Consider the following 14838-nt stretch of genomic DNA (forward strand, 5'->3'; position numbering starts at 1 on the left):
TTTGCTTGGAAACCTTATTAACAGTCATTTAAATGTACAGAATTTATTGAGTTCTTATAGTAGGCATTAGAGGCAGAAGTTGTGCTCTTTCTGTACTGGTGGAGTTTACTTCTGTTTTTCTGTTCAATCCTCACAACCCTTTGGTAAGTGGTAGAGTTTGAGTCAGACTGCTTTACAAAACCCTTGGATGGTTTTGTTGTTTTTATTTTCGTTGTCATAGAATGCAAAGAAATAAGAGAATCTATCCTAAAGAGAATTAGCAACCAGATGGAAGACAGATTATACAACAAAAAATTTTTTCGGAATACTTAGGAAATATAGTGTCAAAGATAAACTTAATAAAGGGCTAATCAGTTGTTCAAATTTCAAAGGAGCAAAGAGGTACCTTGATGTTGGGGAGAACAGAAAAGAACACTCTCAGTGGAGAAGATTATATTTGCAAAGGGAATGTAAAAAACTGTTCTTGACAGTAAGTAGCTGTTCTCAACGCAAACAGAACTATAGAGATACTAAAAACGGGGAATTGCAATTCATATTTAATAAAAAAGATCAAGTATGTTTGGACTTTAATTAGACTGTAAATGTTAGAGGAGAGGTAATACAATACCATCTGAAGGGTGAATGGACAAGGAAGAAACCTAAGGGAGATATTACAAGCTAAACTTGGTATGATAGTCTAAATACATTGGTAGCTATGAAAATGGGGATAGGAGGGGAATTCCAAGTTCTTATAACTGGGGGAAAAAATATACATTGCTTTCCTGATTGTTTTTTCAAGAAAATATTAAACAAACAAGGTTAAGCAAATTTCAGCACAAGAAAGTTTCAGGGACCATGTCCAAACTTGGTAAATTTTTTGTGCCTGACTACTCATATTGTACCCCTTAGGTAGATTTGATCCTGTTAGTCAAATATGCTAAAGTTACATAAAAATTTGTATGAAGTTTATGAAAAACTAAGATCTTGATTATTCATTAAAAACACATTAGGATTACAAATAGAATGAAAGGGGGGGGAAACACATGATCATCTCAATCAACATAGAAAATGAGAAATAGGAACTTCCTCAGTGTGCTAAATGGCATTTATGAAAAACCCACAACTAACATCATACTCAATATCGAAAGACTGAAAGCATTCCTATTCAGATCAGAACAAGAAAAGGATGCCTATATTCACCACTGCTTTTTAACGTAGTACTGGAAGTTTTAGCCAGACTAATTAAACCCTAAAAGAAGGTAAAGAAATAAAAGGCATCCAGATAGGAAAGGAAAAACTAAAACAATCTCTATTCACAGATAACATGATTCTTTATTTTGGAAATATCAAAGAATCCACAAGAAAGCTATTAGAGCTAATAAATGGATTCAGCAAAGTTGTAGGGTACAAAAATCAGTTGTTTCTGTATACCAGCAACAAACAGTCCAAAAAAGGAAATTAAGAAATCCATTAAAAAAAAGCATTATAAGAATAAAATAACTAGGAATACATTTAATAAAAGAGGTGCAAGACTTGTACAATGAAAACTACAAAAACATGACTCAAAGAAGTTAAAGAAGACTTAAGTAACTAGAGAAACATCCCATGTTCAAAGGTAAGAGGATTTAATATCATTAAGATGACACTGGCAAAATGATCTGATACAGTGCAGTCCCTAGCAAAATTCTGATGGCCTTTTTTGCAAAACTGGAAATGGCAGTCCTCAAATTCATAAGGAACTGCAAAAGGCCTTGAATAACCAAAACAATCTTGAAAAAGGGTAAAGTTGGAGAACCACATTTCCCAATTTTGAAACTTTAATTCTAAACTATAAAGCTTTTAGAAGAAAACACATAGGTAAGTCTTCATGATCTTAAATTTGGCAATGGAGTTTTAGATGTGACAACAAAAGCATGAATAACAAAAGTAAAAACAAATGAATTAGACTTCTTCAAAATTAAAAACACTATAAATCAAAAGACATTGTTAAGCAAATGAAAAGACCTATAGAATGGGAAGAAATACTTGCAAATCATATATCTAAAAAGGGTTTATTATAAAGAATATATAAAGAACTAAAATTCAACAACAAAAAGACAACCCAATTAAATTGGCAAAGGACTTGAAAAACATGTTTCCAGGGAAAATATACAAATGAGAAATAAGTTCAAACCTATTAAAATAGCCATAATAATAAAAATGTATAAAGGAAAAGGACAAGTATTGGTGAGGATGCAGAGAAATTGGAACCCTTGTATACTGCAGTGTAAATGTGTAGCTGCAATGGCAAGGAGCTTAGTGGTTTTTCAAAACACTGAACAGAATTACCATATAATCCAGCAATTTCACGGGGGGTATATACCTGAAGAATTGAAAACAAATCGATACCTGTAAGCCATTGTTCATGGCAGCATTATTCACAGCAGCCAAAAAAGTGGAAACAAAGTATTGATCAACAGATAAATGGATAAACAACACACACACACACAAAATGAAATATTAGCCATAAAATGGAATGAAGTTCTTACCTAGACATACCGTAACACTGATGAACCTTGAAAACACTATGCTTAATGAAATAAGCCAGACACAAAAAATATCGTATAATCCTACTTATATTACATATCTAGAACGGGCAAATTGAGAAACAGTTGATTAGTGTTTGGTACAGGTGAGTGGCAGGAGGATAATAAGGAGTTACTGCTTAATGGTTACAGAAACTGTTTGGGTGATAAAAAAGTTGTGAAAATAGTAGCCGGCGATGGTTGCTCAACATTGTGAATGTAATAAATGCCAGTGAATTGTATGCTTAAAAACGATTAAAATGGAAAATTTTTTGTTACGTTTATTAACACAGTATTTAAAAATATATTAGATTCATTAAATTTATAAATAATTTAGGTATACTCAGTCTATGTTCTTTCTCCACCTAAGTAATATTTTTAAAGTTGGCTAGTAGATGCCCTGACTAGTGTGGCTCAGGGGATTGAGTGCCAGCCTGAGAACAGAAAGGTTGCCAGTTCTGTTTCCGGTTAGAGCACATGCCTGGGTTGCAGGCCAAGTGCCCAGTTGGGGAGGTGCAAGAGGCAACTGATCAATGCTTCTCTGTCACATTGATGTTTCTGTCCCTTCCTTTCTCCTCCCTTCTCTCTCTAAAAGTAAATAAAGTAAAAGAGATTTTATTTATTTGGCTGGTAGAGAACAGGAGCAATAATGATAATACCCAGATGATAAATTGCATAATTGTGTTGTAGATAAAGTGGGCTCAAGTGGGGGGGAAAAAAGGCTTAATAAGTACTTAAGATAGATCAGAATACCATGATCATCTGGTAAAGTAGTTTTATTCTTTTACTCATTATGTAATTAAGAAATTCCTATTTGTACCATCTGAAAAATAGAAGGATGACACTGGTTAGTATCATTCCTTTAGAATGAAAATAGCCTGATTTCATTTAAAAAGAACAATTGTTGACTAACACTTGCTGAAAATACTATTAGGAATTATAAATCAACTGAAACACTTCAAATTCACTAAGTCAATTTTTATTAGAAAAATGTTTCAATCTTTTTTCCAACATTTTATTTTGAGACATTAAAAACTTATAGAAAAGTTGAAAAAGTAATAAAATTTATACCATATACCATTTATTAAATCACTGATGGTTACTGTTTTGCTACATTTCCTTCATCTATTCTCTTTTCTCTGTGAACCATTTAAAAGTGAGTTGCAGGCATTATGACAGTTCATCCCTGCATATTTCAACATGCATCTCCTAAGGACATACCTATATACTACAATACCATTTACAACCTAACAAAATTAATATTTCCATAGTAACATCTAATTTTAGATCCATATTCAGGTTTCTCGCAGTTGCTTCAAAGTCTTTTATAACTCCCATATGTAGGATCTGGTCCAAGGTTCATGCTTCGCATTTATTTCTTTAGTTTCTTGTAGTCTAGAACAATTTCCTCCATTTTTTTCCATATATTCTGTTTTTTACATTATGGAATATTGTAAGATATTATTTTAATTAGTAATGACAAAAATAATCTTTACCTTAAGGAATTTGGATCATTGTGAGTTATATTTGGAAATATTTTAAATGTTCATTCAGAAACTCTGTAATTGGTGATTATTTCTGAGTAAAACTACTCTATATTCTCTAGGCTAGCATTTCTAAGTCTTTGTTAATCCTATCAGATAAAATGAAACTTTAAAGTTTTTAAAATCTAAAGACATATATTCTCCTTTAGTGTTACTTGAAAGTGCAAAGTATTTTTAGTCAAATAAAACATGTTTGTCTTAAAATAAACTTTTTAAAACTACACATACCCTTCTGGGAATTAACACACTCCCTTTCACCTTCTTTGAGGTTCACTACTATTTTATGAAGCATAGATAATAGTAAAATGTTTGAGGAATATAAAGAATATAAACTTGTGCAAGAAGTTATCCATATCCATAAACTGATGAAAATTTTACTGGATTGTAAATAAGAGGTTAGCAAATTATGGTCTATTGTCATATCTGAGCTGCTGCTTATTTTTGTATATTCTGTAATCCATTAATGTTGGTCATGTCATGTGAAAATTTTATGAAATTAAAATTTCAGTATTCATGTATAAAGTGTTATTAGAATACCACCACACCCATTTGTTGATATATTGTGTTTTCGCACTAACAATAGCAGAGTTGAGTAATTTCAAGAAATTCTATGGCTCACAAAGTTTAAACTATTCCCATCTGGCTCTTAATAGAAAAAGTTTTTCAAACCCCTGCCCTTAAGCAGTAACAGCTTAATTTATATATAAATATGTAATATTTGCTTTTCCATATTAGATAATGACAAGTTCTATATTTGTAACAGGAAATTGTAGCTTAATAACCAAATTATATATATTTTTTTTAAGATTGAAGACCCACTAGCTATTCTTATTCTCTTTGATGAAGCCAGATACAATTTATTGAAGGGATTTTACACAGCTCCTGATGCCAAACTAATAACATTGGCAAGTCTGTTGTTGCAAATAGTTTACGGAAATTATGAGAGTAAGAAACACAAGCAAGGTTTCCTAAAGTAAGTATTTCATATAATTTGTGGTCTTGTGCTGTGCTTGAGATTCAGTTTAACCAAGAAAGTTTAGAAATATTTATACATTAGTTTGGAATGAAATACAGTCAGTCCTCTGTATCCATGGGTTCCACATTTGCAGATTCAACCAACCACAGATTGAACCCATGAATACAGAGGGCTGACTAAGGGACTGAGCATCCTCAGGAGTCCTGGAACCAATCCCTCTCGGATTCCAAGGGACAACTAGAATACAAGCTGTGGAATGACAAGAAGGAAAAAAAATTAAAAATATTGGTAAAGCATTCTTTAAGTTATACTCTTCTCTGAAGTTAATTTTCTTATATTTCACCATAGTTTGATAACCCTTATACTTTCTAAATTTATCTTTCTTTACTATATGTTTAAACAAGTTCACTAAAACTTAAATGAGTAGTAGAAAAATGACAGAAGGCAGATGCATTTAAGAATTGCACCACAAGAACTAGGTTCATGTTTCCTGCTGAGAGAAAACATCTAAAGTTTGTTTACTGTGGTTTTCAGTTTTCAAAAATATTTTGAGGTTATTGAAAGAAGAAACATTTCTCTAAATTGAGCAATGTTAATTAAGGTTGTGGCTTTTGTTTAAAAATTTGTTAGAGCTCTCTGATATTTCATAGCATAGTATTTTTTAGCTCAAAAATAAAGTTACTTAAAACATTTTATGTCTAAATGATTATATTACTTTAGCTACTAAAGATAATTTATTTAAGAGATGTTGGCATATTTGCTTACAGTGAAGAAAATCTAAAATCCATTGTACCTATTACCAAATTGAAAAATAAGGCACCTCACTGGACAAACCGAATACTTCATGAATACAAGGTAAGCTATTTAATAGAACTAAAAAGACATTTTATAATATAGTTGAATTTTTGTTAGTATTAATATGCTTTAAAAATGGTATATGAAATATATAGTCCTGAAATTAAAAATGGATCTTCTGGTTCACATGTCTAAAACTCAAAGGAGGATATTTTTATTTTTAATAATGTAGACTCTTTTAGTAAATACCTTCTTTATGCTGGATACTGTGGTAAGGATTAGTGATTTTTAAAACACATTAAATAATATCTCTGTCCATGAGGCATTTAAAAAAACCTGTTGGAATAGACAAAAAATATTTTTAGGCCTTGATATTTATTTCTTTTTTTTTTAAATATAACATCTCAAAAGAAAAATTGCTCCTGGAATAATGTCACACAATTTTATTCTTTGGGGGCAGCCTTGATTTCAGAAACTGTTCATTTGACCTATTTGGATTATCAAAGGTGCGTTCTCCTTTCATATCTCTTTATTTTACTTTATTTGGTTTTAGAATCTTAGTACAAGTGAGGGTGTCAGTAAAGAAATGCATCACCTTCAGCGCATGTTTTTACAGAATTGTTGGGAAATTCCTACATATGGAGCAGCTTTTTTCACAGGACAGATATTTACAAAAGCAAGCCCCAGCAATCATAAAGTCATCCCTGTGTATGTAGGAGTGAACATAAAAGGACTTCATCTCCTCAACATGGAAACTAAGGTAGATTTTCAGCTGTTTTGACCAGTCACATTGTATATGTAAAATAACAGTACCAGTCTACCTGAAGAATCTAGAAATGGCATATATTTAAGTCTGTTTATGGCAGTTTCGTTTTTAATAGCAAATAATGGGTGTGCGTGAAACTAAATGATTATCAATAGGGGTTAATATGTTAGTTGTAGTACATTTCTACATTGAAATACCTTGTGCCAATACAAAAGACTGACAAATATTTTTGTGTAGAATAATCTCCAAGATATATTTAATGAAAAAGCAAAGCACTGAACCATATGTAATATGCCGCCCTTTGTGTAAAAATGGGGGAAGTGGGTATTTAGCCAAACAAAACCAAAACACTAACTCAAAGATGTATACACCATCATGTTCAATGTAACATTACTTACAATAGCCAAGATATGGAAACAACTTAAGTGTCCAGTGATGAATGAATGATAAAGAAGATGTGATACACACACAATAGAATATTATTCAGCCATTAAAAAATGAAATCTTGCTAATTGTAGCAACATGGGTGTGCATTGAGGGCATAATGTTAAGCTATATAAATTAGACTTCTAAGAAAGATAAATAACATGATCTCAGTTATACGTGCAATATTAGGGGAAAAAAACAGGCTCATAGATACAGAAAACAGATTGATGGTTGCCAGCATGGGAGGCGGTTTGGGGATGGACAGAATGGGTCAAAAGTTACAAATTTACCATTGTAAAATAAGTAAGTCATGGGGGTGTGATGTACAGCACGGTGACTATGATTATAATACTGCACTGCATATGTGAAAGTTGCTAAGAGAGTAGATCTTTAAAAGTCGTCAACACAAGAAAAAAATTTTTTCAACTGTATGACAGATGTTAAATTAGACTTACTGTGGTGATTGATCATTTTGCAGTATATGTATACACAAATATCAAATCATTATGTTGTACCCCTGAAATTTATATATGTCAATTATAGCTCAATTTTTTTAATGGGGGAAATGAACACTATATTTACATAAATACATGTTATTTGTTAAGCATAAAAAAGTCTCTTGAGGCCTGTAGAGAAGAGAAACAGATAACAGGGAACAAGAGTAGGAAGGAAACTTTTCAGTCTGTGGTATTGACTATGATTATATTACATATTTTAAAAACCAATTAGATTTAAGTGAAAAATATTTGAAGAAGAAAAATATACTTCTGACACAGAAGCTTCCTTTGAAAATTAGAATTAGTTTCAAAAACCTTTTAAGGGACAGGATGAAGTGCGGGAAGGAATATGAATATCCACTGGAATACCTCAGTTTGCTACTGTTTTGTGCTCCTTTTTCCAGTGAAAGCCACTACAGTATAAAATATGGGGTTATCAGTTATTTTTAGCATATTTAACACATTTCACAGGATAATCAGCTTTCTAGTTTGTACAGGAAGCTAAAAAAAATCTAATATTGTTGGTTTAAATTTCTCTAGAATAGATGTGGCCAGGTCTATTAAAATTTATTTTTCAGTTAGAGTTGACATACAGTATTATATTAGTTTCAGGTGTGAAAAGTGATTAGCCATTTATATACTTTATGAAGTGATGAACCCAGTAATTCTCATACCCATCTGACATGATCTACAGTTATTACAATATTATTGACTATATTCTCTATGCTGTACTTTACATCCCTGTGACTGTTTATATCTGGTCATTTTACCTCTTCCCTTTTACCTCTTCAACCACCATTCCAGTGAGCTTCCTATCTGGTGACCATCCATTTGTTCTCTGTATCTATGAGTTTGTTCCTGTTTTGTTTTGTTTTTTAGATTCTACATATGAGTGAAATCATGTGATAGTTGTCTTTCTTTGACCTATTTCACGTAGCATAAATTTTTAAATCTTTGATGTCAGCTTATTTTTGGGCCGTTTGCTTATTTAAACTATTTTATTCACACAAAATAGCTTCTTATTAGCTTATAACCACTTTTCTATTTATGTTGTTAAAGAAAATGAAGGAGAAATTCCCCTCACCACTTAAGAAATTTTTCAGAGCATTTTATACCAATTTCTACAAATCCTTCTTCATTGAACTGGATGGTGTTGCTGTGGGTATAATGCTGAGCCTTTTCTCCATACTGTATTTTATGTTTGACTTTTGGTATTCAAATGATGGTTCAGCAAAATCTTACACCATTTCATATTATAAATAATATTCTGGCCTTGGGGTTGAGTGAGAGTGTCAGGAAGAGAATGATAACTATTATTAGTTAGCAGTCTGCTTTTCCAGGATAAGATGTTCAGTTTCTAGAAATGTAAATAGAAATGCTGTGCTTGGAAATATAAAAAGATGATTGAACCCAAGCATAATGATGTTTTTTGTCCACCTAATCGTTATCTTGGTGCTCTGAACCACTGTTAAATTTATAGCACTTATAAAAGGTCTATGTGATTATATTTTATAATTATCACAGGTGGGAGCAATCAGCTTGTCCTCAGTTGTCTTAGGTTCACCAACATCTACTAAGATTGAATTTCACAAGCTTACTTAAATAAACATGTTTATCTTTAAAAATACTTTCATTTGCATTGAAAACTCTACATTAGATACAGTAGTTTCAAAGATTATTTCTCAGGAACAGCCAGCCATGGAATACTCTGTAGGCTTTTTTTTAATGTCAGTTATTTCTACCTTTTCAACAGTGTGGAAGTTATGGGAGGAGGGAGGTGGGTGGAAGTGGAAGAGGGTATAAGGGGGATTAATGGTGATGGAAAAAAATAAAACAACATACCAAAAAAATGTTTTCGTTACAGGAAAAAATTATTTCTACCTTACATATTTTGTTTCTTTTTGAAATAACAAAAGTTGCCCAATCAGATAATATAACCCAGCCAATTTCATATGCTCATCAGAGACTTGTCTGTTCTACTTACATAAAACATAGACACTAAATAGATAAAGACACTGTTGTGGCTCATTGTTTTACTATAGTGAAAGCATTGCAGTTTTCATTAATCGAACTGTACTTGATATATCTTCAACCTTAATAGGACTACTGCCATACCCTGGCAATAGATGCCCTTTGCTGATGTCAGTTTCTTTTGACGATAATCCTTCTCTGAAATAAAAGTGCTTAATTAAATATGCATATAATGTCATTCTTTGTCAACATCATGATTTCTCCTGTCTGTCCTGGTCAGCTCTGTGGCCCTTCTGACTTATACAGTTTTCCCTTTTCTGCTCTAAACTATATCTGCCATTTCTCTTGTGCTGTTTCATTTCCCTCACTAAGCACCTTGCCCTTTTTAGGTTTTACCTCCTAATGAGAGCTACTTTTTCCTTCCAGAGCAGATAGATCTGTCAAAACCATAATATGGACTTTGGCTCTTCAACCATTTAGCTGTTTTTATTATTGTGGTTCAAGAATTCCTTTTTCCCTGTACATTGTGTTTTAACAACAAAACCTTTATTTTTAACATATGGTCTCAGTAATTTTGTTGATAATTTGACTTCCATATAATTGAGCTGGTAACCACAGTTGTATTTTTTTTTCTTATATTGAACTGTTTTGAGGTTATATTAATAAGCTATTTCTGGTCTAAGCCGCCTTCTGAGTGCAGAGTGGCACCCACAGACGGTAGATCCCTGGCTAAAGGAGGCACAGAGGAGTCTGGAGAAATTTGAGGAGAGACTGGGGATGGAGGTTTTGGGGGGAGAACGGAGAGAGTAGCCAGTGGGATCCCAGTGCAGACTCCTCCCCCAGAAGGCAGCAGCACAAGAGGACCCAATAACCCCACCCCCAGAAGGGACTCTGCCCCGCCCTGAGCTGTCTAAGGTGGCCTGCTGAGTGCAGAGTGAATGGATTAACAGCTGAAGGAGAAAGCCACAAACAGTAGATTCCCGGAAGTCTCAAACAGACTGCCTAAGGTCAGACAGGAACAACATCTGACATCATCAGAGGCAGATCCAGAAAGTAAAAACAGCGGTGTCCTACCATTGAAGTTCACACCACAAAGTCAGGAAATCAAGACTGATAGATCAATTTAAGAAGCAGAAGCAAAAAAGAAGAGTCTCACAAAGAATGGGAAGACAAAGAAATAACCCCCAGTTGAAGGGAAAGGAGGAATCCCCACAAAGCAGAACTAAAGGAAATAGAGGCAAGTAAACTATCAGATACTGAGTTCAAAACAACGGGTCTAAGGAAGCTCAATGAGTTCAGTGAGCTCAGAGAGAATTGCAAGAAACTATAGAGAAACTACGAGGAACTTACTGCAAACTATATGAGCATGAAAAAGGACATAGGAACTGTCAATAAGAGACAAGAGGAAATGAAGAATACAATTTCTGAATTGAAGAACACAGTAGAAGGAATCAAAGGCAGGCTAGATGAAGCTGAGGGCCGAGTCAGCGAGCTGGAGGACAAGGTAGAAAAAAGCTCCCAGAAAGAGCAAGAAAATGAAAAAGGACTCAAAAAGAATGAAGAGGCATTTAGGAAATGCAGGACAACCTGAAACATAATAATATCTGTATAATAGGGACTCCAAAAGGAGAAGAGGATGAGGAAGGGATAGAGAACCTGTTTGAAAAAGTAATGATGGAAAACTTCCCTAATTGGAGGAGAGAAAAAGTCACACAAGTCCAGGAAGCACAGAGGGTCCCACTCAAGAGGAACCCAATGAGGCCCACTCCAAGATACGTCATCATGAAAATGGAAAATATCAAAGACAGAGAATCCTAAAGGCCACAAGGGAGAAAGAGGTAGTAACGTATAAGGGAGCCCTGGTACGGCTAGCAGCTGACTTCTCAACAGAAACACTACAAGCCTGAGGGAATGGCAAGAAATATTCCAAGTCATGAAAAGCAAAGGCCTGCAACCAAGACTGCTCTACCCAGCAAGGCTCTCAATTAAAATGGAAGGTGAAATCAGGAGTTTCCCAGACAAGAGAAGGCTAAAAGAATACACCTCCACCAAACCAGCACTGCAAAATATGCTAAAGGGACTGCTTTAAGAAGATGAAGAGACTGTGAATACCCAGTTCCTTTCACAGTCACCAATACTTGATACTACCAATATTTTTAATAGTTATTAACCTGATTGTGACAATGATGTGTTATTTTAGTTGTTCCTTTATTATTTGTTGAAACTAAACCTGTTTCTGTATATTTCTTGCCTATGTCTATTATTTTCAAAAAGCTATAAATGACTTTTTTTTTTTAAAAAAAAAAAAAAACCTTTGGTATTTTTAATCCATTTTTTGATTAAATGCTTGTAGAATTTTTTCCCTAAAAAAGAAAAAAACTATTAACCCTTTTTTAGATGTGTGGCAAATAGTTTCCTATTCTATTACTTGTCCTTTAACTTTTTTTTAATATATATTACTGTGTAGTCTTAAATGTTTAATATAGTCATATTGTCCATATTTTACTTCATCACTTCTGGGTTTTAATATGTTACTTCAGGGTAAGAAAAATATTATTTTGTATTTTCTCCTGAAACTCCTTAGATTTTACATACTGATTTTTAACTCACCTGAATATTTCTTGTATAATGGGTGAAATGGGGCTCTGTGTTTGTTTTATTTCAAGTAATAGTGGCCCATGCACCTTATTTGTTGAATAAGCCTTATTTTCACCATTGATTTGAAGTATCAACTTAATCATATATTATATTGTTAGACCAATATATACGTTTGTCTCTAGAATGTGCATTATACTTAATTGAACTAGTTGATTATTTCTGTTCTGGTGTCACGTTGGTTTAATTCCTGAGACTTTATAATGGTTCTAAATTTTTTTAATATTTTATAATTAACTTTGACATTTAAAAAATAAATAAAATCAATAAGCATTTAAGAAAGAAAGAAAGAAAGAATGAAAAGAATGAAAGAGAGAGATGGAACTCCCTACCTTTTGCAACAACATGGATGGAGCTGGAGAATATTAAGCTAAATGAAATAAGCCAGTTGATGAAAGGCAAATGTCATATGACCTCACCTATCAGTGGACTCTTCAACAAAATAAACTACCAAACAAAATAAACCACAGGCATGGAAACATGGAGCAGACTGAAAGTGACCAGAGGGGATGGAGAAAGAGGACAATGGTGGAAAGAAGGGGAAGGGACTAGACAAAAAACATGTATGAATGACTCACAGACATGGACAACAGATTGGGAATTGACTGTGGAAGCAGAGGGTGGGGTGGGATGGGTGGAGGTGGGTAAACGGGTAAAAATAGAGACAAGTATAATAGAATAAACATTTATAAATTAAAAAAATTTAAAAATGTAAAAAAAGTAAGCTATTTCTTGCCTCGATTAAAACAAATTTCAAATAAGTAATCTTCAAAACAGGCAATTTAACATACAAAAAGTAAGTACTTGCACATTTCATCTCCTTTAAAGTCACTGATATAATGGGCATCTTTTTTATTCCTCAGTTTTAAGTGAGATATAATTGACAGATAATATTGTGTAAGTTTAAGGCATACAACATGTTGATTTGATATACTAACATACTGCAAAATGATTACGACCATAGCATTAGCTAACACCTGCATCACATCATATAATTACCATTTCTTTTTGTGGTGAGAATATTTAAGGTCAGTTAGCAACTTTCAAGTATATAAGTACAGTATCATTTACTATAGTCACCATGCTGTACATTAAGTCCCCAGAACTTTCTCATCTTTTAACTGAAAGTTTGTATTCTGTTACCAACACCCCTTGGATTTTACCCACTCACCAGCCCTTGATAACCACCATTTTACTGACTGTTTCTATGAGTTTGGCTTTTTTAGAAGCCAAAACATACAGCATTTGTCTTTCTCTGTCTGACGTATTTCAATTAATGTAATGCCCTCAAGGTCCATCCATGTGGTTGCAAGTGACAGGATTTCCTTATTTCTCATGGCTTAATAATATTCATGCGTGTGTAATACATACACATCAGTACCACAGAATGGGCATCTTTAAAATTTTTTCTCAGATGAAAAGGATATTGCTTAGGACACTATCCTGAGAGTATACCATGTATGTAGCACTGCACTGCCAGCTGTATGAAATTAGTGTGGTACTTTCTTTGTGTTTTATTCTAACAATAGATCTGACTATATAAGTATAGATAGTAAGAGAAGATTGGTGTTTTTAATATATATTTAAATACAACAATTTTTAATTACATTGTAGGCTTTACTCATCAGTCTTAAGTATGGCTGTTTTATGTGGCAATTGGGAGATGCTGATACATGTTTTCAGATCCATAGCATGGAAAATAAAATGAGTTTCATAGTACACACAAAACAGGTAAGCACCTATCAATTATTCTGGATTTCTAATAATGAACTACTACATTAGTAAAATTATTTTTTATAAAATAACCCATCTTCAAGGAAAACTGCTAATATGACATGAAATTAAAATATTTAAGACCAAGGGAAAAAAGAAGGCCTTTCCTAAGCAAACAAAGTCTGGTCAGTATTGCCTATCTCTCTATCAAGATGTTAGGTGGTCCGTCCTTCCCTGTTCTTGACCAGTATCCTGTCTGAGCTACTAGTTTCTGAAATCCCTTCAAAAGCCTGAGTAAATACTCGTCTTGACAAGCTGCCTCCTGATAAGGTTCCTTTTCAAATAGCTAGAAAACTGCCCACTGTCATGTAGTCGTTTACTCATCTAACATGTTTTATACTTATTGTCAACATGTTTGACTTTGTAGGCTGGCCTCGTGGTAAAACTGCTAATGAAGCTGAATGGGCAGCTGATGCCTCCAGAAAGAAATTCGTGAGAGGAAAGCAACTGATACTTAGGCCACCACATTTTGTGATAGAGACTTTTTTCCATGAAAGGTTTCTTAAACTGTCATTTTTAACAAGGCAGTCTTTTGTAATATATATATATACACCTATATATATGTATGCTGTTACATTGTACAGAATCTGTACTTCAGTTTGGTGTGTAATATACCAATTACTTTTATATGATATCCTTATAAGCTATTCTAATTTTTCAAAGAAATGCCCACAAAAAGTGTAGATTGATAGTGTGTATAGTGTTAGACAAAATAGTAAGCTTTATAAAAGTTATTTTTGGTAAATGGTATAAAGAATGTAGAGTGGAATGTGATGAAATTAAAATACATATTATGTGTCATTTCAAAACATACTTGAAAGTCAACATGCTTTTAATAAAGATGTATTTTCTATGTAAGCTGTAAATAACTCTTATTTAAAACATTTTCCTT

At 33.2% G+C, this 14838-nt stretch overlaps 1 protein-coding gene across 1 annotated transcript in view; it reads left to right on the forward strand.

Annotated features, from left to right (window-relative positions):
- The window catches only part of KRIT1 (KRIT1 ankyrin repeat containing), a 38177-nt gene extending 23768 nt beyond the window's left edge, over positions 1 to 14409 (forward strand). The window contains exons 13-17 of the mRNA XM_054564498.1: positions 4894 to 5060; positions 5831 to 5918; positions 6412 to 6618; positions 13788 to 13904; positions 14314 to 14409. Coding sequence (XP_054420473.1) covers positions 4894 to 5060; positions 5831 to 5918; positions 6412 to 6618; positions 13788 to 13904; positions 14314 to 14382 — 648 coding nt within the window. The 3' untranslated portion in view covers positions 14383 to 14409. The remainder of the gene's footprint in view (positions 1 to 4893; positions 5061 to 5830; positions 5919 to 6411; positions 6619 to 13787; positions 13905 to 14313) is intronic.
- Positions 14410 to 14838: the final 429 nt, after the last annotated feature.

The sequence above is a fragment of the Pteronotus mesoamericanus genome, unplaced genomic scaffold, assembly GCF_021234165.1.
Source record: "Pteronotus mesoamericanus isolate MK-2021 breed Mesoamerican mustached bat unplaced genomic scaffold, CSHL_Meso_final scaffold_85, whole genome shotgun sequence".
NCBI classification, from domain to species: domain Eukaryota; kingdom Metazoa; phylum Chordata; class Mammalia; order Chiroptera; family Mormoopidae; genus Pteronotus; species Pteronotus mesoamericanus.